This window comes from Scleropages formosus, chromosome 12 (genome assembly GCF_900964775.1).
Source record: "Scleropages formosus chromosome 12, fSclFor1.1, whole genome shotgun sequence".
Taxonomy (NCBI): domain Eukaryota; kingdom Metazoa; phylum Chordata; class Actinopteri; order Osteoglossiformes; family Osteoglossidae; genus Scleropages; species Scleropages formosus.
In genome coordinates, this window is record NC_041817.1 from 17,031,588 (window position 1) to 17,057,393 (window position 25,806).

The 25,806-nt window shown below is 42.5% G+C and overlaps 1 protein-coding gene across 2 annotated transcripts in view; it reads right to left on the reverse strand.

Moving 5' to 3' along the window:
* LOC108920701 (partitioning defective 3 homolog B-like) overlaps positions 1-25,806 on the reverse strand; it is a 164,763-nt gene that overhangs the window by 89,927 nt on the left and 49,030 nt on the right. For both annotated transcript variants that reach the window (XM_018729654.2, XM_018729656.2), the window contains exons 5-10: positions 20,756-20,844; positions 15,345-15,431; positions 9,989-10,114; positions 8,729-9,141; positions 7,645-7,784; positions 7,396-7,524 (exon numbers count right to left, since the gene is read on the reverse strand). In XM_018729654.2, coding sequence (XP_018585170.1) covers positions 7,396-7,524; positions 7,645-7,784; positions 8,729-9,141; positions 9,989-10,114; positions 15,345-15,431; positions 20,756-20,844 — 984 coding nt within the window. The remainder of the gene's footprint in view (positions 1-7,395; positions 7,525-7,644; positions 7,785-8,728; positions 9,142-9,988; positions 10,115-15,344; positions 15,432-20,755; positions 20,845-25,806) is intronic.

Consider the following 25,806-nt stretch of genomic DNA (forward strand, 5'->3'; position numbering starts at 1 on the left):
TTCTGTTCCTCTTTAACCCTCTTCAGTGTGAAGCATTCATCAGCATTTTTCTAAGAACCCATCTGCAGCTTTGTACATTTTACTATTTAGCAGGTGCTCACACAGTTAAAGACCTACAGGATTGTTATGACAAGGAACAATAACAGCATAATGCAACAAAACAACTCAAATTCCATTATTCACAACACAACATTAAGGTCAAAAAATGCAATAAGAGAACAAGCATAACAGGCACACAAATAAGAACCTAATGTTGCAACATAATCTGTCTTCTGAAAAAAGACATATAGTGAGTTCAGAAATGGACACACACCCAAACCCACCCTGAGCCACGTGAGGGTCCAATACCGAGGTCTTATCATCTGACCCAAGCTGTCATCAAGAGTCCTCACAAGAAGACTCACTTAAGCAAAGTGAAAGGTCAGGACTTCTGCCTTGGGAGACAGCCTTTGCAGGAGATCCATGGAGAACACAGCAATGTGTGTATTGTAAGCAAGACCTTGAGAATCTCACCCATGTAGAGACATACAAAGCATTCACTGCCATGTGGGACTGTTTTCTAGGTATAGTTTTTTTTAAATTTTTGAATTTTGTACCACATACATTCTTGAGAAGATGTTAAACCTGTACTTAATGAACAAGGATAAACAAGAAGAAGGTAGCACCATATTTGAAACTCTAACGCCCTTCCTGTGGGGAGGCTGGTAGTGTTACAGCTGCTGCCTTCGGACCCAAAGGTTGCTGGTGCAAATCTCATCTCAAACTGTAGTACCCTTGAGCAAGGAACTCACCCTAAAGTAAAATTACTCAGCTGTGTAAATGGGTAAATGATTGTAGGTAGCTTAACATAGTAAGATGCTTTGGAGAAAAGCATCAACTAAATGAATAAATGCAAATATCCATCAATGCATAACATGCAGCAGGTTTATCCGTTCTTACTGAGATTGTTAAGGATGCCAGACCAAAGGTGTCCCAGGCACCTGCATGTTAACTACAGGTTTGTAAAAAGACAGAGAAAAAGGAGAGATCTTAATCTGATGACAAGACTAAATTCTTAAGCACAGCACCTCAAATATGTTTGGACAGCTGTCCTGTTTGCATACAAATAGCACCCATATACCTGGATAGGAGATACGTGAGCTTGAACAGATGTCTGCAAGATTCTAAGGGGCGCTCCTGGTGGTCCACTACACCCTGTTTGACTAGTGATGCAGTTGGAGGTACCCCCAGAGGACCTCTTGGGGGCTCAAGCCCCAGTGGAGTCCAAATCTAGTTAAAGCAGTTTATGGAGCGGAACAGCCAGGTTTATTGTTTCAGCGGAAGAGCCTGTTAAGCTTTCAAGATTGACACACCACTCAACAGAAGGAGTGTACAAAAGGAACTGGTTATTTTTGTGGGGAGTGGTGGTTGGTATGGTAGGGCTTGAGGGTGGGGGTTTTGAGATTACACACCCTTTCTTTGTCACTCAGAATTAAAATGAGAGTTTCAAAGCAGTGGATTAAAGGTGTGAGCGACATTCAATTAAGATGAGATCTGCAGCACTTACATCCAGAGTGGTGTGTTCCCCAGACTGGCACACACGCCCGGGGAACAGCACCTATTAATCCTCCTAATGGGCTCCTCCCCCCCACATCCCACACTGCCCTAATGTTCTGATAGGGAGGGGAGAGCATCACCATGCTGAGGAATGCTGGGCTGATCTGTCACCCCGACATCTCTAGCTGTTTCCATAGTGGTGGCACAAAAATTCTGGATCTCCCACCAAGCCACAGAAAAGGGGGTAAAATGACTTAGTGAAGCAACACGCTGACAGAGAGGCCCACGGCGGTTGAGGGGTCCCTCGAGTGGGGCCATGGTACACCGGCCACCACAGCGATCCAATAACCTCGCCCACAGCAAAGCTGACACAGGAGGAAGCCAGGGACAATTCTCTGCACACAGCACTTATAATGACCCATGCCATTAATGCGGGTGAAATCAGCTCCTTTCCGTTTCAGCGGTGCCCTCCAAATGCTATGCCTGCTGACTGCAATGACAGGGAACTGCTGAGCGCACAATGCGCGCGCACACGCACACACAAATGCATGCACACAACCTCATACACTCATGGAAATGCACAGACTGGCACACATTCGCACATGGTTGCAGGAAGCATACACACACAAAGCACTTTTTTCTTACCACCCCTACTGGTTTATTCTAAGATAATTCTAACTAACATGAGGCAAACATACAATCTGACTTTGCAGGTGACAGTATACTGAGGAACCCTGGACCTCTGAAGAGCACAGCAGCTCTCAGGGAACAAGATAAGAAAAAGATGAATATTTCGGAAAAAAAGACAAACTTACTGAAATTCTGCCGAAGTGTAAATTCAACCATTTAAAAGATACAATCTAATACACAAGAGTCAGAACTGGCTGAGTCTGTGTTAAAGCCACAAGGGGGAAAAAATAATAAATTTTTTAAAAAAAAAGATATAGAATTTCAGGGGGCTTATGCTGTGTGTTTGCTTAACAGCGAGCGGGCGCTAAAATCGTGCGATCGATTGGCTGTAAAGCGATCCACTGCTGACTGCTCCCACGGCGGCTGTGCCAGCAAAGCTGTTGGCCCCTGCACCCAGGGCCCTTCTCTTTGGGACTGACAGCATTGTGGGGGGTGCGGACTCAAGCACTCCAGGATTGCCAAGAAGGGGCCATTGCTCGCACTCTATTCAAAAGCAGTGCGTGCTATAAACCCACACACTCAGAACACCTACATGGCAGCAAAGGAGCAGATTCATCAATACATCCAAACTGCTTGGGGTCATGTGTTTCTACAGCTGCTGGGCTACTTAGGCTTTTATATGGGTTGCTAGGCCTGTTTTCCAGAGTGGTCTGAACACAGTTTATTTTCCCTCTCCCAGACGGGTATTTCCACTGCGTGACCTGGTAAAAGTACAAGCCAAAACAGAGAAGTTACTCTATCAGTCTCAAATTACAGAAATAGAAGACAGAAGACCGTTTCAAAGACCTGATAATTTCAATTTCTACCAATTAGTCCTTTTTAAACTAGAGTATACTGAAGCAGTCTGGGTTCCGCCATAAACAAAGGTAAACTCAGGGCACATCTGGAGTACTGAGGCAGACCACTCAGAACCTATAAACAGCTAGAGGAATATTCACAATGTTCTCTATATCAAACCCGCATGTCAGCACAACTCTCCTCTGCCAGGCAGCTGCTAAAAACCACAGGCTCTGATGCATGGATACCCTCCAGACACAACTGCACCGCCTACAGAGGTGAAGCCTGGGAGTGGCAGAAGCACAGCTTAATCATGCCCACATAGTCCAGCACACAGCTAGAGAGATGCTGTGTTACCCAGAGAGCCAGTAGTTCAGTTGTAGCCCTAACCCTGCATCTTTGACAGTGAAAATGTTTCCAGACATATTTATCATTTGTATCTCTTCCCAAATGAGTATATATATAAAATATGCAGTGTGGCTAAAGTGTGTGTTTGTGTGTGGAATAAGCAGCAGTTAAGGTGTGTCTGTGGTTCATAGCTGGTTTTCGATGTGTGGGAGGTAGTGAGATTTTCCCGCTGTTCTCTCTCTCTCTCTCACATAGACACACAGACAGACACACACACAGAGAGGAACAGATGGTGAAGGAGTAGAAGGGCAGAAGTAGAGCTTTATAACAACCCCCATTATCTGATTTTATGTCTGCATCTCCAGTGTTCCCATCTTAGCCCCAAATACATACATTTCAGGTACACTCTGCTGAATGTAATAATGGTCATTCTACTAAGCTTTAGCAATTCATTGTCACAACAATAATTCATTCATTCTGCCCCTCTACATAAATACACAACATACTCACATGCAGACAGACTCAAGACATGTCACAGCAAGCTACTAATGATGAGCTTTGACTGGCAGATCACGTGTACATGATGAGATAGATGTGTTACATAATAGCCTTCTACACAGCTGCTTGTATGTCATGAATACACATGTGCACTATACATACAGTATGGGCCACTGTTTCAGTAACACACTGCATGGAGCTCTTAACAGGTTCAGAAGAAATGTGGAGTGTTCCCTCGTACATATCCACACACACACACACACACACACACACACACACACACACACACACACCTTGAGCATGCCTGGAAACCATTACAATAAAATTGACAGAGCAGCTGGAGAAAATGGAGAATTACTGCACCCACTGTCCACAAAAAACAGCTTTTAATCCAAAGCACTGCCCTCTCTCTGGACAGCAGATCAAAAGGCCATGTTCTACCTGTGGGAGAACGCTATAATGGATTTTGTTTAACTCATAACTAAAGGTCAGCACTGGGTCAACACAGACTTCCACCTCAATTTCTCCGCATAGGTAATGCTTTCTATGAAACCCACAAGTGTTCTGCGCTTTCCAGTCTCAGGGCTGGCCTGGAAGCGTATCTTTAAGGGACTTAGCTGGGTATGTTTTGGTGAGGGAAAGCAAAGCTGTGCTGAGAAGGCAGAGGCTGCTGGGACTGAAAAAAGACTGCTGGATTTCAGGACTCTGAGAGCTAACAAAGAGGTGATCATGACATCATATCCCTTTGCATTCTGAGCTCCATGGCAGAGAGGAGGCGCACACTGTCATAGCTCCCACATTTGTTTTAAATAACACTACAAGTTCTGGGATTGCTTGTAATAAACATACTTCCCACTTTTTTGTTTAATTGGATATTGTGACATAGCAACACTCAGACAAAATTAGTGCTCATTTTTTATCTTTTATTGTAAAGTCAAATCCAATTATCAGAATTACTGTAGTATATCTCTCCTGAGCTCCTGTCACATGCTGGCTTCCCCATCTCTCTTAGAAGTTAAATTCTGCATGGACTGGGCAGTACACAGCACAAATGGACTTTGAAACAGGTGCTCAGGCTGCTTTGTTGGCCATAAATCCCATGATTGCATTGCTTTGCACAAAGAGCTGGTTCTTTGAACATAAACTGATGGGAATCTCTCAGCAATAAACTAACATGAAGCAACCGAGTCCTCTACACCCTCATTTCTGCAACGAGCTTTCCCCATCCCCATCTATCCTACTGTCCCTCCATGATGCCTACTAACAAAGTGGGTTCAGTTGGCCTTCCCCCAATCCCCATAGCATTCTTCATTTTCCAAATAAACATCTCTACGACTACTCCATATCACAGAAAGTAAAATGAAGCTGGTGCGAGAGCTGCACAAACATGTGCCGCAGAAGCACATCAAACCTAGGAACACGTTTGCAGACATTCTGAAGATGTTTCTAGCATCTCACATCTCGTCTGAGGCCATCAGTTCCATGGGAAGGGACATGGCTGACACGGGGCCACCACAATCCAAACAGTGCATGGCACCCTCTACTGCAAGGGCAGACAGTGACAATCTCAGCAAACTGAATGGCGCAAATCAAACTCAACAGGTTGAAGAGTTTATTTTAAAGGAAGAAAAAAAAAAACAGTGAAGAATGCCTCTTAGTACAACAAGAAAGTGCTGCCTTATTATTTGACGATAGGGAGTCTATGGTTTTCTGCAGGGCCTACATTGTCTCAATTAGCCTGCTTGTACATGTCTGTGCTCCCAGTGGTGTGCAACTGATCTCAAAGGACCCTCAAGGTGGACTTAGAGGAAAGCAGCATCCTAAGAGCTCTCAAAAGACCATACCATATCAGCACAGTGGAAAAACACATCTTCCTACTGTTATAATCACTTATTTTTCACAGAATTATTATTTTCACCCACTTTTCAAAATACTGTATTTGTGTATGAGAGCCCGTAAGTCTGAGTGTGCATCTGATATGGATGTCTGACCCAGGATACAGCAGACTGGATCCCTTTGATACTTCCACAAACTTACAGTCTAAAATAACATGAAGATGTGGAAACAATGGACTGCAAAACCATTGGATTTTGCTCAGATGTACGTCACTTTGGACAAAAGCATCTGCTAAATAAATAAATGTAAATGGATTGCAGTGAACTGGTGTGGTATCACTATGGCAACTAAACAGGAACATGTCTCTGCAGGGCACTCTCTTCTGAGGAAGTTCTGAGAGGAGCATGAGGATTGCAGTTCTTGGTGAGAGTGCCCTCCTATGGGAAAACACCCACCGAAGGATGTTTGGGTAACACACGCAGCCCATTGCCGCTTCCTGCGCATCCACTGAACCCAGTGCGTGGTGCCCACTGACCTCCGACATTGCTTCCTGCTACTCTGGTAAGATGAAGAGCAAAGTATGTGCATGGAGAGAGGACAATAGTAATGTGAGTCTACAGAGAGGACACTTCTGATGGTGAGGAAAATGGCTTTGCAGACCCACAAGAGAAACACTTTCTGTGTAACAAACACAACAAAAGACAAAGGCCGCTGTCCAGACTCTTATTTCAGGAGGGTCAGAATTTACATCAGAAGAGAGAACAAGGTGAAACTGCTCAATAAAACAAAAGAGAAAAAGCATTCATTTTATATTTTAAGATATAAGCAATCATTAGGCAAATTCACAAAAATATGCACTGTATTTCTGGATATTTAACATAAAAAAAGATGGTATCCCCCCTGACCAAACTGTCTGGGCTGGGGGAAGAGCTGAGCAACAGCGACTGGAAGAGGGACAGTTAACGGACTGAAGTTGTGTGTCCCACTAAGAATGGGCAGATGGAGCAATTTCTCACCCCTAGGACAATGGCTCCCTCACTAAAGTTCACCACTTCCAACATCCAGAAAATTCATATAAACGCAAAGTAGGCAGAGCCCTGATTCAGAGATTACAGAAGATGGTATTGTGACTATGGCACAGGAAATCTAAAGGTTCAAATGCTTTCCAAGGGAAACAGTACATACCACTTGAGTGTAACCTGGATTGCTTAAGTATTCAACTGTATGTATAGCACATGTAAGAGCCTAGATTCTATTTCATAAGTCATAAAACTTGCAATACAGCAAATATGCTTCAATAGTCTCACTTTAGTTGATTCTTTATATAGTCTGTATGCTGCTACTTATGTCATGTCACTGTTAATGATCCCTGTGTAAAAAAATCTGCACTCTAGGAATTCTCCATGCAGCTACCATGTATTGTATGCTGGTTTAAATGGTTACATGTGACAAATTCACTGTACTTCGAGAATCATGTCTCTGCATCTGTTTCTCCATCTATTTGTGAAATGCAATCTTGTTTTTGTGGTGTTGCAAGTCATTCTGGATAAAAGTGTACACTAAATTAATAAATTTAAATGACACTATATTGAATTTTTATTGCTAAACGATTATTGTTATTGGACTCCCACAAAATCTGTTGATTGCTGTAGATGAAATGGTTTTTGACTGCTGGTACTGAAGTCACCTCACTGTTCTGAGGACCCTTACCAGCTCTCGAGGCAGGAACATCTCCTCCTGGCGAGCCACCAGCAGCGACACAGTTTCCCCCTGCTTGGTGCTACGCAGCATGGCCACCAGCTCCTCCTGGGTGCGGCCTGTCATGTCCAGGCCATTTACCTTGAGGAAAAAGAGAGTGAGGAGGAGGTAGCAAGAGCAAAAGCAGGGCCATTTACCATTGCCCATAACACCTGGAGTGGTATCCTTTGGACTGCCATTGCCCTACAGCCTCTTACTCACCTCCAGGATCCTGTCACCTGACTGGAGACGTCCATCCTTTACAGCAGCACCCCGGGGCAGGATGTTCTTGACCAGGATAGGACCAGGCCCATGTACTGATGAGTCTCTGGTCACCACAGTGAAACCCAGGCCTTCCGTGCCTTCAAAGAAAGAGAACAATGTTACAGTAACAAAAATTTCAACACAAATCTGCAGCCACTAGAATTCTTCCTGACGCAATTTCTAGTTCCTTCTACAATACCTTTTCAGGAAACCCTCTTATACCTCCACCAACAACTTTTATGATGACCACCGCTTAGATGTACAATATGCAACAGTCCAGCTACTTGGGCTTCAGAGACATAAAACTGGGAGCAACTCAATGGCTGTATCACAGCACACATTCAGAGCAGTCTTCAAATGACAAAGACACATCCCAAAGACACATCATACAGGCATTTTGGTACTGTGGAAGAGACCCCAAGTTCTCATGAGAAAATCTCCCTCTGAAGTGGTAAAGTACCCATCATGCAATGCATTCAGGGAATATGAAGGAGGTTCAATTGGGATGAGATATGGTCACTGACATGAACTCAGAGAGTCAGAGGCCTGAAGAAGACCATCTTTGACAGGGAAAGCACTGCCCGAGGATCAGACAGAGAGCTTGTGTCAGGGTGACTAAAACACCAGACTATTCTGAGGAAGACAGATTAACTGGAAAGCAGGAGCTGTCAGCCCTATGAATTCTGTCTCGGGCTCTCTGGGGAGGTGGGAGTTACAACACCGTGTATCATGCCACCTGTCTGGGGATGGGCAGAGAGGAAGGTGGAGAGGCTGGTTATCAGCAGAGAGGATATGTGAAGGTGGTTCACTGTGACCTCCTCCAAAGAAATGCAGTTCAGGCTCAAGGAATAATTAAGACACCGACTGAGTAAAACAGGAAGGTCTGGTTATGCTTTACAACATTCATTAAGTATGAGTTTTTTACAGTTTCTGGAATTTTAATTCATATCCTATCAATGGCAATAGCTTGGCAAAGAAATCCGCTGAAAGTAACCCCTTCGATCACATTTCAAAAGGCCCATTATGGCTGAGCTTTCCTCACCCTTCAGCAGATCGATCTTCAATTTCTTGCCACCTTTCTTGTTGGCCAGGGCCACCACAGGGGATTGGCCTGGACCTTTCTTCAGCAGCGGGCTGCTACTGGTACCTCTTGGGGTGGGCGACTGGCTGATTGGCTGTGAAGGACCCAGCCGAGGACCTTCCAGGCTATGAGAGGCTTGAACCTCACCCACTTGGGACATGGGATCAGGGGTCTTGGCTAGAGATTCCATGTGTTTGGCATCAGGCTTAACCGTCAGCGGTGGTGGCACTACAGCTCTGGCTATTCTGTCGTGCACCTCTTGGTTGAAGAGCTGACCTATGAGGCTCTTCTCGTAGAGCTGCTTGTTGGCAACAGGCAACACCTCCAGGCGCACAGTGGGAGAGCGCATGGCCATCCGGAACACATCTTGTGACCTGCAAGGTGGACCAGACATGTTTGTGCTCCTGCAACCAGCCTCAGGATATAGGACATCACACATTTCCCTGGAAACCAACAATGTAAGGAAAATTTAGGTAATCTCAAATCTTATCTTAATTTGTCAAAAAAGCTTTACAATGATGAAATCAAATGAGAAACAGAAATGATTTAATATTCTTCTGCTCCTTTCTTAATATTAAGCTAAAGCAGACCTGACACACAACTATTCTAACTTTAAATATACATTTTTATACTTGCTCAAATTATATTTACATAAAATTAGTAAACATACTTTTTCTTACCCAAAACTAAATGGGGGGGAGGGGGGAAAAAAACCACACTAAACATGCAGTAGATTGCACCTGACCAATCACATGCACCATAATACCATTTTCTTGGAACAAAAACCAGTAAAAAAACAAAAACAAAAAAAAAAAAAAAAAAAAACCCTCTTGGCACTCCACCGCTCATGCTGACAGCTCCATATTAATATCACTGCCTCTATCCCAGGACTAGCAGCATCAGAATTCGAGAGAATCGGCTCCAACAGTTCTCTCCTCATCAGTGGCAGCACAGTCTCCCTCTCCATGCTACTGTAGCACCCCTTCTTCAGGCCCCCCTGCTTCTCTAAATGATGGCAGTTCTCCTTCTGTAGTCTGACCAGTGTCATGATGGTCATAAATAGGGCTATTCTTCACAACAATGGGCTGTACGTGAGGCAAAGATCCTGCGGTCTCGATACTGCAGATTGTGTGTCTGGAGATTCCTTTTTGTTGATGCACAAAACGCTGCTTGGCAACAAAGCATGGAGAATGACAGGCAGCTGCACAAGATGGTACTTACTGCGGAAAGGATTTGTCCATTAATTCAGTGTCATTGATCTTCACAATGCACTCATCTTCCTGGAAGATGCCCTCTCTTTTGGAGCGGCTGTTCTCCTCCACACCACGGATGTACAGACCCAGCGACCTGCAGACAAACAGCAGTTCAGACAATAAACAACAAAAACAAACTCCTCTGTATGAAGACAAGGGCAGAGACACAAACACTTCTGGAACAAATACTTCTGCTTCTGAGGAACAACACAAGACCCAGGTGCAGAAAGGGCTCTCAGTATCATCTGTTCTACCCAGGTTGTGATTATCTACAGAAGGGTTCTTGGGCATGGACAGGGCTCCCTCTAAGTTTTAGGGACGAAACAAGACACAAGGCCATGTTCAACACCAATCTCACAATCTGTCTTTTCATCTTGAGCTTGAAACTTGTTCTTAAACTTCAACTTGTCAGCACTCGTTTCCATTTGTACTTCAAGGGCCACATGTAGGTTTAAGTAGGGCTTAAACATTCAAAACAGATTTGCAAGCTCCATAAGACTCCAGTGAGCCCTTGGTAAGCAGTAATAAATTTAAAATTTTGCATTGTCTTTAAAGTACCCAGACCACCTACAAAAATAAGAGAAATGCCAGTAGCAACAATAACGGCTGTAATTCAGAGAAATTGCTCAGAACAACAATGTGCACCTCATTAGAGTGAGTTGATGTTAGATTACATCCTTACATAGTATAGTAAGTATATTCAGGTTTGACATAATAAAAAAGAATGGTGTTTCAATACCTATTGCAAGAGTTTCACAAAGATGGGACCTTCTTAGGAACAAATTTAAGAAAGTAACAGAAAACAGTAATAAACTCCAAGAACACAAGAGTGCAGGATTTTGCTTTGTGTAGGAGATGCTTGTAAAGCTTGTGCATCACAAAAGCTTTGAACAGAACTTTCAACAAAATACACAAGTATGAAGACACAAAATGCTGTAGAACAGGCAGGTATTGTCAAGGAATCCACATTTGGTCCCAGGAAGGCTCACCACTTTGCTGATGAAACAGATAGCTCTCATGGTACAAAATAATGTCCAATATATTACTAATTGTTAATTTATCTGACACTATCCTGCAAAGAGAATTACAGTATCGGGGTTGTAAACCAAATTACTTACAATGATTTACCCGTTGATACAGCTGGGCAATTTACACTGTACAAATACAGATTAAGCATCAATGCTACTACAGAAGGAGGTGGGTTTGAATATGGGTTATTCAAACGGAAGACAATAGCTCTAACCATTTTGCTACCTGATGCCTCATTTAATACATATTTCTACAGCTGAAAATGCATAAACGTTAAAGGCACAGGTTGCTGGTTTAAGCCCTAGGTGCTGCAGCATTCCTGTAAAACACACATAACTGAGTGCTACAGAAATAAGTTAAGCTTTATAAAATGTGGATAAAAAAGCATTTACCAAAGCAGCAACCTGTGCCCTAATAATATAATGAAGATGGCACTGTCACTCACAAAGTCTTGGCTGAAAGACAGAAGAGGGAAAAAATAAAAACTTTGCTGGACGTTTTTACAATGCAGCAAGCCAGTATTCTTTCTCTTTCCTTCCTAGTCTGTTATTACAGTTCCCTGCTCTGAATATAATACAGAATGCCCAGGAAATTCAACATCCAAATTACATACCACAGATCTCTCGTTTATATTAATTAGGCACAATTAACATGGGCAATCTGGCTACACTATAATTATGAAATTACTAGCAACAGTGACATCAATACCAGTAAACATGCTCATGTTCGCATGTTAAGCAGCTCTCAGGATATCAAGTTGGCTGCTGCCATGTATCATTGGATCAGTATAACTACAAAAAGACATATAGACTGGATCATGAAATGACAATGACTGAATAAAATTTTTTTAGTTGCAAAACAGATAACGTTACATTTGGAACCGCATTCGATATTCAGGATTTACTGACGATCACTTGAAATACTTATTCCAACTCATTTACATTTCTGGGGCAATGCTAAATGAACCAGAGTGAAAATGAAGACGTTTAACTCATAAGAACTGCCTGGCCTTATCCGCAATGGAGGGTTTTAAGTACTTTCAGTGATTTAATGCTGGAAGAATGAATGGAATATTTTTTTAATGCTTGAAAAATTCAGCTAGTAAAAAGCAAATATACAGCACCTCGAAATGCATAGGAGAAAAACTCATATATAAGACGGCATATAATTTTGGTGAAAAAGTCCCTCAATATGACCCACTGACACCACTCTGGGATGCTTCGTTCAGACGTGCAGCAGTAGCTAAGATATTACACTGTACCTGTATTCCAGACAATATGATTAAAGGACATTATTGGACCGTACAGGTAAGTGGAACCTCGATGCAAAAAAGGTGGAAGAGGAGGTTATCTGAGGCATGTCAAAAGGAACCAGATGGAGATCCCCTCTGTCAGCCCATGAAACCATGAACAAGACTAAGTTGGATTTCATTGCTCTCGTGAGGGCCTCTGAGAGGGATTCCAGAGAAATTTCTGGAAGACTCACAACAAAGGCAGCCCTAATTCTCTCTGTTAATCTTTACTACATGTGAAGAAGTTAATTTAAAACAATGAACATCATTTATGTAAAGTATAACAAATTGTAATGTACCTATTTAGAGACAGTCTGAACCCTTTCCACTAGAAATACCACCATAAGTACGAATTCCTTATGAGCGCTTGCTCTTGTCAGTGCTGGTACAGGCAAAATGAGCTGCTCCTGATGTAGCATCTCTCGACATCCACCAATCGGAACCCTTTGTGTTAGATTCCTGCACCTCTGCTTCAGAAGAGGTGCACCACATCTCCATCATGGTCCGTCTTTCCAGTACGTATTCTCCAGTCCCGGTCCTCAGCAGTACTTAACTTTTTGCATATCCCATCATCTTCTGCATAACATTCTAATGAGGTTCTCTGAGCTGGCAGAACCACAGGGGACATCTTCAAAGGCAGTTTGATTTAACGGACTAGCATCCACAAAGAACAGAGCCCTTCGTGTGTTACAGAAGGTGTCAAACATTGACACATCTATGCCTTCATATGTTCTCCTCAACATCACCACTTTCACAGGCAATTCTCATTCCCAAACACCCAGTCAACTGCTGGAAAAAAAAAATCAACACTTCCTTTGGACTACAGGAAATGGAGTGAGAACATCACTGCACCATACTCATATTTTTTATATACACAACTCTTCAGATATATGTCCTACAGCAAGTTCAGCAAACCAGAGAAAACCTTAATGGAAATGTTACTGCAAATGGTAAGTGCAAAATGAGGTGTGTAACGGAGTAGCTGGACTGCTTCAGTACTCCTGGCATTAGCTTGATTACCTCTCTATAAGCAATCTGTGATCACTGAGGGAAAAACAGAGGTATGGTATTATTATTACAGTAACATCAAAATAAAAATTCGTATTTAACTGTACATCTCTACAATTGGAACAGATTTCATTTTGTAGCTTTTTATAACCATTCAAAACCCTATCCAAAATTTAAATATGACAGAATAGAGCAGAGGTGACAGATATTTTTCTGCAAATACTTTTTTTAGACCTAAAGTTCCTCAAATGACATTTCCCAACTGTATGATGGCTTTTATTCCTTTCAAATGTGTACATTAAACTCTCACATAATGCGGTCCTATATAACAAAAAATAATGACAACTTATGAAAATTTTTTTTTTTTTTTTTAAATGGGCTCATTCTGTACAATGACATTTTTGCTTTTCACGTGGTCATTTCCACAATGAGTATTTTATTCACCGTGTACTGTGTTCCACTGTGCAATGCATGCGCGCGCACACAATGCTTCCACCATAACAAAACCAACCACTGCGTATACCATTTCACAGTTTCAACCAGCCAACACCCATTAATTATGTCACAAGGGAAATAGATTGAACACCACTATTATACAGTAACAACAATATATATTTAAACACCACATAATTCTTTTAGCTGATGCTTTTATCCAAAGCAGTTTAACATATTAAGCTTTAGGCTTTGTAATTTTAACCTGGATAAAACAGTGTGTACCTTGATCAGGGGTACTACAGCAGGAGCTTGATTCAAACCTCAGACATTAAGTAGGAAAACACAAGAATTAATTAATTTTATTATATCATGGCATGTGCTGACTAGGCAGCACAATAGGGGGAGGGAACAAGCAGCCAGAGCACACTGGCTGAGGTCCAGTAATTAATCACTGACAGTCTATTTCACATGCCTTCTCAGTAGAATACGACAGATGAGAAGACGTAGAGACCCAGTGTTGAGATTCCCCTATCCAGTCCTTGGGTACACACCACCGACACCTAAAGCCAAAGGCATTTCTGTATGGCACCAATAAAACATGAATAAACCTTACCTTGAGCTTGAGCCTCAACCTGTTGTGTAAAACCAGGAATTTTCCACACATAAACATCTTTCATATAATGTAAACTGTTACACTGAATAAAGTCTTAGTCTTGTGATCAAATGAAGGTCATCTAACAGCATACTGTGCATGTGCTTTGCAGAGTGAAAGACATAAGCAGTGATCTTTTGAACTTTAATTGTTTCATTCTGTCATAAATATCACTGAGCCAAAATATCAAAATGTCTCCATTCAGCGTGTACATTGTCTCTCACCCCGTGTTTGCAGGGCAGACCCCGGTCCACCATGACACTACACTGGATAAGCAGCCACTGATAATGAATAAAAATAAATTAAGAAAAATGAATAATGTAAACAATACTTTGTCTCAAATATTATAAAACATGTTGGTGTTTTCATTGTTCTGAATAAAAGTCTAATTAGTTTTGAATTTAAATTAATTTTAGTTGACACTTTCTCCTTTAGGAACCGATTATTTTTTCCATAAGATATAATGGTAATTCAACACCCTCGCAACGGGAATTTGCCTAACAGGGTGATTAAACCCATTATGTGAGAAATGGGTATATTATGTTAAATTACATTTTTCACCATATAAAAATTTTATGTGATCTTATCACATCTTACGTCTTGTCCATCTGAAGATGTAGATTGTTTTGTATTTACAAGTTAGTTGCCTTTGAGAAAAGAACAAAAGAGTGTTAAGGAATCAGTAGGTTTTATGTTCTGGCTAAATAAGTTACTTTCTGTAACTTCAGTGTAGATGCATACCACATCACAAATTTTGTCAGTAAGTTTTTATTCAAAATAACAATTGACAAATACACATCTCAGTTAGCAGTTGTCAAGGATTTTACAGCAAGTAGTTCTACTCTCTCTGCAAATTACCCACTTGGTGTCAGACAGGGGACAGACAGAGAGAGTTGAATAACGTCTTACCGTCCACTCAGAGAAGAGCAGTATGGCACAACATGGATTCCCAATGGCCCGTGTTCCCCAGAGATCTCTACTGTCCTGGTAAGGCTACTGCAAAAGACACACATGGAACATAGTGTAAAGGCATCACTTGCTCCAGTCCCAGAGTTACACACACACAGACTGTGTACAAAGTAGTGAAGGCACAACCTATGCATACTGCATAATCTGTAGGCAGGAAAGAAGCTGTAGAGAAACACAGGAGATGCAATGAAACAATCAACAATATCTCAGCTTGTGTTAAGCCTGGTGACAAACAATGCCCACAATATGACTGTGAGCTGGCCTGTCTGTCAAATTGTGATATCAGTTCTTCGTCCTTTAAGTTGCCACGCTGATGATATCCATAGCACTGGCAGACGGGATGCTGTTCTCAGTTTTCGTTTCTTTTTTCCAGTCTTTCTTGTGCTGGTGTTTTTTGAAACTCTTAGCATGGGCAGACCTAGGATTGAAGCAAACTGCAAATGGAACTAAAAGTAAAAGTTCAAGCACAGTTAAAAATCAGGCGGAGAGAAACAGTGTACTGACCCCTGTGTTTGTAAACCTCGGCTTATCCCTGGATCAACCCAGAGTGAGGAGCATCCATGTTTCAGTAAGAATAAGGGTGATAGGAAGGGGGGGGGGACTTACAACTAGCAGCAAGCTTAGGTAAGCTTATTTGGTCCCTTAAACCTAAGTTTTGAGTTCTTATTGTATGAATGTGTTCTGTGCATATATAAGTTCACATACTTACATTTATTCATTTAGCAGACGCTTTTCTCCAAAGCCACGTACATATCATACAAGTACAGTTTGATTCTTTCCATCATATACACCAATGTTCATCAGAGGAGCAGCTGCATAAAACTTTCAGAATATTGACGATTCCTGATTACCTTCTTACAATTTTTTTTTTTTTAAAGATACATATAAACATTTATGTACAATGCAGGAGTAGTGACTGTGTAAAGGCTTATCTGGGTACGATCTTAAAGTTATGGTGCATGAACATTTACACCTTACATGAACTTAAGAGATCATGAGGGAGGTGAGTCTAGAAGAGGTGAGTTTTCAGACTCTTTAAATGTGGACAGAATTTCAGCGGTTCTGAGTAAGAGAGGGAGGTCGTTCCACCACAATGGAGCCAGAACCGAGAACCTCCATGCTTTACGTTTTGCGTGTAGGACCACCAAGCGAGCAGATGTGGAAGAGACGGATCCTGCGAATGTTATGCAGGATGTACAGTATCTGCAGGACTTGAGTCAATCATCACTCCCAGAATCTTAGCTGAGAAGGAAGGCAAAACGAGTGAGTTGCCCAGTTTGATTAAGAGATCATGACAGGAAAACAGGCCAGCTGGGAGGTGTAGGATCTCTGCTTTGGAGAGATGTCCGACAGGCAGGCAGCAATGTACGCAGAAATGTCTGATGCTCCAGGTGGAAAGCACAGGAAAAGCTGGGTGTCGTCAGCATAGCAGCAGACCCAGTACCGAGCCCTGCAGGACACCAGTTGAGAGGGGCACAGGAGAGGAATGGGAGCCCTGCCAGACCACTTATAGAATCTGTCAGAAAGGTAGGACTCGAACCATCTTAGTGTCATTCCTTTGATTCCAAGCTGACTAAAAGAGAAGAGTAGAATCTGGTGGCTGAAAGTACGAAATGCTGCAGACAGGTCGAGGAGGATGAGGAGCGAGGAGAGGGAGGCCACTCTAGCCGACTGGAGATCATCAGACACTGCCAGGAGTGCTGTCTCCGTGGAGTGACCAACTTATTTACTTATAAGTATATTAAAAAACAATTATTTATAGATATAGAATTCTATTTTCCTAATTTCATGATCGATTTCTATATTTAAAAAGACACACACACACACACACACACACACACACACACACACACACACACACACACAGTCTGAAACTGCTTGTCCCAAGTGGGGTTGCGGTGAACCGGAGCCTAACCCAGCAACACAGGGCACAAGGCTGAAGGGGGAGGGGACACACGCAGGACGGGACGTCAGGCGGTGGCAAGGCACCCCAAGCGGGACTTGAACCCTAGACCCACCGGAGAGCAGGACCCGGTCAAACCTGCTGCACCACCATGACCCCCTCTAAAAAGATAATTTTATTTATATTTTATATATACCTTCACTGATTTAGAAATAGAAGTCTAAAGGGTGCCAGACTGATTGTGGCCTAGGGGCACCAAAAACACTAGTGCTGGCCTACAGCAACAGTAATGGACCAGTCACACCCTGTCACAAGTTCCTGCATCACCTTAAATAGGACTTCCAGTGCATTTAAACTTGGAAGTTAATGACTTTATGGGGATGATTGCACGTGCACCTGCTTCTCATTAGTCCACCTGTTGACCTTTTTCTCTCTCGCTCTTCTACTCCTGCTCTTTTCTGTAATTGTTACAACACCCTGATTGCTTGCTGGCGCTCAGGAAACATCAGATGGGCACACCGAGGGGCCCAGAGGGATTGATAAGAGTGGAACAGAGTGAGGCGGATTGAACCAAGAAAGGTAGAGTGCGCAGATAGACCACTTGCGGGGTTGAGGGAAGGGAAGGGGAGTTCAAGAATACTTTCTTAAATCTGCAGCTTCATCAGCCAAACAAACTAATCAAAATCATTAATCAAAGCCAGATGATATCAAAGGACCTGCTCACCATGAGGGTGGGGAAGAAGCAGAGAGAAAGAGAGGAAGAATTAAGAGACCTTAATAAATTCCACATGAATTAATATGAGTGAAATAAATCTCCCAAAAACAAGCCCCCACCTATCCCACCCAGTAGTACCAATCTCTGAAATTTCAAATCCATTTTCCATGTATCTCAAGCAGGCCTCATTAATGGGCAAACAAATGAGAAGAGAGGCAGGCTTGCCACACTTGTTTATGTCAAAGGGACAAGAAACAAGAATGGAGGGAAGACGACAAGGAGCTTCAGCAATGGGTGTTCTCTTCCTCTATCTGCTGTTTTCTACACATCACAGACTGAGGCAGAGAGCAACGGCATGTTACTTTACTAGGAATTCTCTGCTCTCTATCCTGAGGGCCAAGCCAAAGAGCTTTATGCAAAACAAACATAACGCTAACAAAAGAACACCCTGAAGGCTGAGATGATTTCCGTTATTTTAAACTGGTGAAGTGCAGAGCTTTATAAGGGATTTAGTGAGAATAGCTGACAGTTCTACTCCGTACTGCATTATTTAAACTGGTTGATGTGTTTATCATTATCACTGTATGGATGGGAATATACAGAGTAGAGTGGATAATGGAAATTGGCCTGTGCAGGGGCTAAGGATGTTTGGCAGGGAGGTGACTTACCCAAACACTACCCACCACAAAACTAACAAAAATATAGAAACACATACTTGCACCTTCACTTTCGCTGTACCTTCCATGAAGGCAAAGAATGCATGGGAGGATAATAAGATGCTGGTTTAGGCTGTCACCATGTCCTCATTAGTCCCAGAGGTTACATCACACACTATCCATCAATTTAGCTCCAAACAACAAATATCAAGGGAGACAATCTTACCGGGCATGGCTTGTTGAGCTCTTCAGCCGAGGATAAAATTTGTACATTTTGTTTTTCTTGATTTCAAACATACCAAAACACAAGCTAAAACCACAGCCATAAAAGCTCGGGTCCAGCTGTCATCTGACAGCATGAGGACCTGGCTGGCCATCTATGTGTATGTGTTAGCTGAATTTTGCAATATGGAGTAAATATTCCACACATTCTCCCTGAATTGCTTTGGGAAGGCTCTTTATGCCTAAATCAAATCTTAAATGTCAAACATGACAACATTAAAGGCTGAAAAAATCCTCCATTTCAGCTTTAATTGTTTTCTAAATGAGAGAACAGGAAACTCAAATGATAAAGGAAGTGTGGTTCCATCACTGCCTAGGGCCCACACTGCTCCCTCTCTGTCCCTTCTCATTGATAAGACCATAACTTTATCAGCATTCATGGCTGAAAGTGACAAGGAGGTGCTGAGGAACTGATAAGTTCCTTGCTGGCTCCAGCTGTGCCCTGGAGGGGTTAGATGCTGTTGGGACCCATTGCAGCTGAACAAAACTGCAAGCAACAGGGAGTGGGCCCACTAGGACTCAGACACGAGTCACTGAATGTTCCTGGCAGAACAGTTCTGAGATGCCCAAGGGTACTTGGTGGAGGGTTGTCTTCGTCCCTGGGGTGCACCGTCTGCCGGGCCCGGGAGGCACTGAGAAGCTGGTTGACAGCTTCCCTCTAACTCATACTGGTTTCCAGAACTCCCGTGGCACAATGCACTCAAGATTTCATGCAGTTAGCGTTATACAGATTCGTCTCTACCAAACTGTCGAAAAAATGGATAGGCTTCGACAACAATACTTAATGGGACCATCTTGCGCATTTAAAAATACATATTTCAAGGACCATTTACTCTCTGCTGTAAAAATCATTTGTGGATTTTTAGTCTGAGTTTAAAACGAGGGCATCACGTTGCAGAGAGCTGCTTAGTAACGTTCTGTTGCTATGGGGAGGTGAGAGTACCAGCTGCCCTCAGTGATACACAAGGTACGGGCTGCAGCCCTATTGACTTAGCAGATGAAAGCACAACATAAATGCACATATATACTCACACACATTCACAGATAAGTTCACCAAAAAGAGCATGGAACTTTATGGAGAACCACAGAATCCTTAACCTTCTATTTTAAGGATGACTGATTACTATTTAAATTATTGGTACTGGCTTCTTAATGTGTTAAGTAATGTTTGATCAGACCTTAGCAAGTACACAATAGCTTTTTCAAAGGAGAAACTGTACAAATGTCCTGTGTGAGGTAAATGGATACAGTAGAACTATTTTCCAACATTTGAGACTTGCTGTATCCCATGCGGTAAGATAAGGAGCATGTGCATTATACTAGCATGCATGCTGATGACCCAGAACCAAATGAGTGCTTTCTGCTACAGAAGAGGATGGCACCAGCTTCTCCATAAAGCAGGGCAGCGGAAGGACTGGTTACATACACAGGACCCAAGTTTGCACAGACCAGGCCAACAGGCCATTCCCTGTGAACACTGTACCAGCCTAACAAAATACAAGGAGGACCACATCCAAATCCCAGGCCAGCTCATTAGACCCAAATACTGATTTATGCACACATTTGTTTTTGTTTCTGACCCCATTTCCTCCTTCTTTTGTAGTTGTTTAATGAACTATCATTTAATATGCAAGTTCACTGCTGCCTTGATCTCTCGCTCTCAAAAATAAAATACTGAAAATGCTAATTGTGTTAACAACATATGGACTGAAAAAGCACAAGCAGTGCAAGGACACACCCAACTGGGAAGACACACACAGACACAACCACATACATCCTCATAATCTCATCCTACCTGAGTAGGACCTTGCTTGTTTTGGAAAGTACATCTGGCCGGTGGATTTCTTCTGCTACTGCCTGGTCCATCAGCGAATGGCTCTCCACCTGTGAAACACAGGAAGTTCAAGGATTTCCCCAAACGTTACGTTCTGTTTGTACTGAGACCTTTGGAGTCCAATAACATGGCCCTTCTTCTGTGTCAGTTTCCTCCCCAAGTCCCATGCACATACGCACATTTGTACACAAACATGCCTTCACTAAAACACGCTCTTTCCTGGCATCTTTCCCACTGCTGTGTCTCTCGTCTCTTATCTGCTTGGAACCGTCTTTGATCATGACTATCTCAAATGAAACCTGTTACAAGATTCAAAATTAGCCATCATTTGTGGTAAGGTAAATAAATCAAGTAAAAGATTTTTAAAAGAAAAAAGCAAAACACACACACACACACACACACACACACACACACACACACATTTTCAGAACCGCTTGTCCCTTACGGGGTCACGGGGAACCGGAGCCAACCCGGTAACACAGGGCGTAAGGCCGGAGGGGGAAGGGGACACACCCAGGACGGGACGCCAGTCCGTCACAAGGCACCCCAAGCGGGACTCGAACCCCAAACCCACCGGAGAGCAGGACTGTGGTCCAACCCACTGCGCCACCGCGCCCCCAGAAAAAAGCAAAACAATCCAGTTAACTCTTTCTGCCTCATCAGTTCCACTGAATGTCAATCCTGGTAAGGATGGACATTGGCCCACTAGCAATACCCCTCCCTCATCTCTGATGCTGGTCATAATGACCCCAAATCCCCAGTGTGTAAAGCTACATGTGTTTTTATACATATATATATAAAAGACCTAGTTATTGGGGGACAGGCAGAGTGTACAGCCTGTGCGCCCTCTCTTTCTGTGATCACTGCCATCACATCCATATCTCATGAAATAAGGCATGAATATGGTAGACTTTCACAGAAATAAGTGAAATACAGCAAGGTGAACAGACACAATACATACCTTTCTTCAGAACAGTGGGAGACAGGTATGTTGTGAAATGTGCTCCTAGTATGACAATTTATTAGTTTGTATCTGTGCATTTCTATGTATACATAAATATGACTCAGCAAGAGGACTGCACATTTCCATAATGTACTCCTGTGCAGCAGAAAATTAAAGATTTGAATAAAGTTAAAAAAATGACATTTAAATAAGTTTAAAGGTATGAAATTTTAAGTATTCTGAATGGTTAGACCTTACAAGGCCAATACATTATAAACACCACTCACATATGAATGAACTATGAAACAAATATTAAGTCAAAATTCAGGGGTCACAAGGTCACAGAAAGAACAGAGAAGTAATTAAATGCAAAACACTCAGGACAGGAGAGAGATGGCTGAATTCACGCAAATCGATTAGATACGTTAGAAAGAACACATTTGTATTTACGGTTCATTTACCTAGCTTGGAATTTCTTGATAGTGTAGAAATCAATTCTGTAGCTACTTGATGTTTATAAACAGGTATGGCCATGAATTACAACAAAGTCTTTGTTATGCTATTTTCTTTTACCAAACCCTAAGCTCAAACTAACATTTTAAAGTGATACTGTATGAAAATGTATACTTTGAAATGCTGTACACCATGACATGCAGGCAATGTTTGCTGTTCTTTCAAACCGGCTTTAAATTGCCAGGATTGGATGCTTCTCTTCCCTCTGTCAGTGTGTGGAGAAGACCGGGAACTCTACGCTTCAGCTTCTCACCAGAGAGGAGCTCCATGCTCCTTTCTTTCTCCTTCATTTCATTTTCCTGCAGGTGAAAACCTCCACATGTCTATACACCCAGGAGAGCCATGTGTTTCTTTATCTGGGTCAAGACATTTTCCCCCAGGGAGAAGTTTGGTCCCTGTCTCGTTGACTCAACAGACCAGTGCTGCTTAAAATCAGAACGTGTGTGTTTTTTTTAAACCACATCGTGTATTATACAACATATCAAAGTACAGATTTTAAATGGAGTGGTTCTTTCAAGTGCGTAAGTGCACTCTTGCTTCACTAGAGCTTTGATTAGTTTTAGTTCTTTTTATATTCACAAGTATTATTTCAGCAAGCTGATGCTACCTGGACTCAGTCACTACCAGCAAAGGCACATTGGGGGTCAGGGGCCAACATCTGACTGGTGCACAACACAAAGTTGGGGCTTCAGAGAGCCGAAAAATGTCCATTTAAAGAGCAACCTTTGTTCTGGTAACAAAAAAGTTCTCTGTACTGTTTTATGAAGCCCCAGCCTTAAGTACAGTCATGTTAATGCTGAAACTGTAGTTAGAGCTGCTCTTTTCACATTAACCATATTTACAAGCTTCACCTGAAAAGCTGACTTTCATAATGTGAATCTACTAAGTTTCCAAAGATAAGGGTCATCAGTGGTGGTGACTACCACTAGTAATGCTTCCAATAAATTCCAATTCTGAAAGTGTCTGCTGCATTTGGAGAAAAGATCATAAGCATGAATGTCCCATTGTTTCCCAAAGCTCATTTCTGTTTGTTTTAAAGCCTACCTTGATAAATAAAATGTAGAGAGTGTGAGGGGGCAGGTAGAGTGATTCTGGTACATTAGAAGACTGTGGGTAGGGAAAAATCTCAGCAGCCCCCTCAATTTCAAAAGGGTTGACATATATAAAGCACTCAACTGAGCCCAATTTCAGTACTTCAGCCATCTCACTCTATGCTGAAACAATCTCCCTAAAGTTAATAATGTCACAAAACCAAAGAATTTTCTACAGAGTAGGGAATGTCTCATTAACATCCCAACATGGAACAGCGCCTGGTGCTGAACTTTGCAACTAACAGAGCAACAGTCCCACCAAACGCTGATGTAGTACCTGAGTATTCCCACAATACACACACTGCTCTCACCTCAGCGCTACAAGGCTGGGCAGCAGAACCCTGCTGTTGCCCTCAGTATGAACAACAGTACAACTGGGTAAGGAGGAGCAGTTGGTATTACAGTGTATTCTTCTGACTGCTGGGGCCTGATTTCAGACTGCGAAAACATTCCCAGTCCAATTAGCAGGACAGGAGACTATTCTCCCAAGAGCATGTCACTAATGGCCTCTGGTGCAACGGGAGGCAGGACAGCTACGTAGATAAATAAATAAATGTAGGATTGACTGGAGCAGTAGAAACGTCTCAGGAGCTTGAAGATGGGTTTTAGTTTCTGATAGAATAGGGATGTTGTGTGACCACACAGCTCATATGTACATGTGCTTATGCTGAAAATTCAACAAAATCGTTTCAAAATAAGAAGGTGTTTAACAGAAGAAATAAATGAACACTTAGTTCTAATGTGTAGTAGCTACTAAACCACAGAGTATTTGTGATGAGGCTGAGACACAAGTTGGACTAGTTCAGGGCAGAGCTCCACCAGGCCAACAATGCTCCTGAGCCCTGACAGGAATACTGCAAGTGCCATCACCTCGGCACACTTCCACTTTACCAACCCCTAGATTAACCGTTCAAGTCGTCTACAGCTTCAAAGCTGGCCATTCATAAGATCTGTGCCTGTTAATTCATAGATCAATGACAAAGAGTACACTGTCACAGACAATAAGAACTTTCATTCAATGCCATGGCTGAGAATTGCATTTTGTACTGGTTTGCTTTTGCAAAGACTTTTCTGATGTCAAAGCTGACAGTGTCACAGAGCTCTTTGCATTCCAATATCCACACTGCTTAAGAAACAAGGATGTCAAGATGTAAATGGCAGCTGTTTAATAAACTGAAAGGAATTTATTGCCACTTCAGGCACACAGTGACCCAAAGAATTAACCCCTAACAGACACAGCTGACAGCAGCTTCAGACACTGCACGGGTATAGGGCACCGTAAACAAAGCCAATGATTTAATCTCCTTTCCAGCTGCTAGACCATGGAGACGCCTGGAATAGCTACACTGTGGGAGAGCAGCAAGCACCAGCTGTGCCGGGGTCAGGTCAGCAGCCCTCCCACCCCAGGAGCTCCTAGGAGGATCCATCCAAGGCATTATGTCAAGTAATATGACTGGCTGGAACAAAGGGAGCCTTTGAAGACATGTCAAAGACCTGGAAGCAGGCGCTTATGGTAAGTTAGGGAGGTTTTGCTCCAGAAAGATCCATAAAAACCCTTATGTAAACATGCTGTGAGATTAACAAGAAAGGTTAAGACCAATGTACCATTCTACATACAAGATCAGTGGCACTCTCCTCCCCTCTGTCAGTTTCAGGTTCCCACCTGTGATACCTGCCAGTCTAATCACTCTCAATGGACTGATGAGAGAGTGCTCAAGGAAACCATGTTAACTGATGACATGAAAGTAAGAAGCTGGTTCATGTAAATGAATCATCCTTACTTTTCTTTTTCTTCACCTTAGGAGTGTGCTCTTGGTGGGACAAAAGTATACTAGAGTATATTAGGAACACTTCATCGTGCACAACTTTCCAATAGGAAGACCTCGTGGGGATAGAGAAGTTCAAGAGACCAAGAGATGGACTGGTATTGTCCCTTAGAGTTCAGTCACTTGCATTCACGTGACCCATACAGCAAAAAGGCTAATGAAAGGATCACAAACACACTCTCCTGCTTCTTGAAGGTCATCATTTTAAAGCAAGTTCAACACTTTCCACTGTTTTAATAGACTACATTTAATGACTAAAAATGTGAAAATAAAGAAAAATAGGACACCAGCATGCTATGTGCCTTGTCTGGACACAGCACAGGATGTTCTTGACAAGATGGTTTGGTGCCAGCCATTAAATCACCAAAACAGAAGTTGCCAGGCTAAGCTATACAGTTATACAGCTATACAGAAGGGATGTGGTTTGGGCTCAGGGACTAAAGGTTAAAAGCCTTGAGCAATGGAGTGAAATAATAGCTCTGGAATTTGTCTTGAATAAACATGGACACCAAATACGAGGGGGAAAAAAAAGGACCTGCATAGCTTTTGACCAAACAGCCTCAGCGCAGGGATCACTTGTGAACCAAGTATACCTGCAACACCTCAGGACTCACTAGTTGAGTCACAAAATGTAAGTGT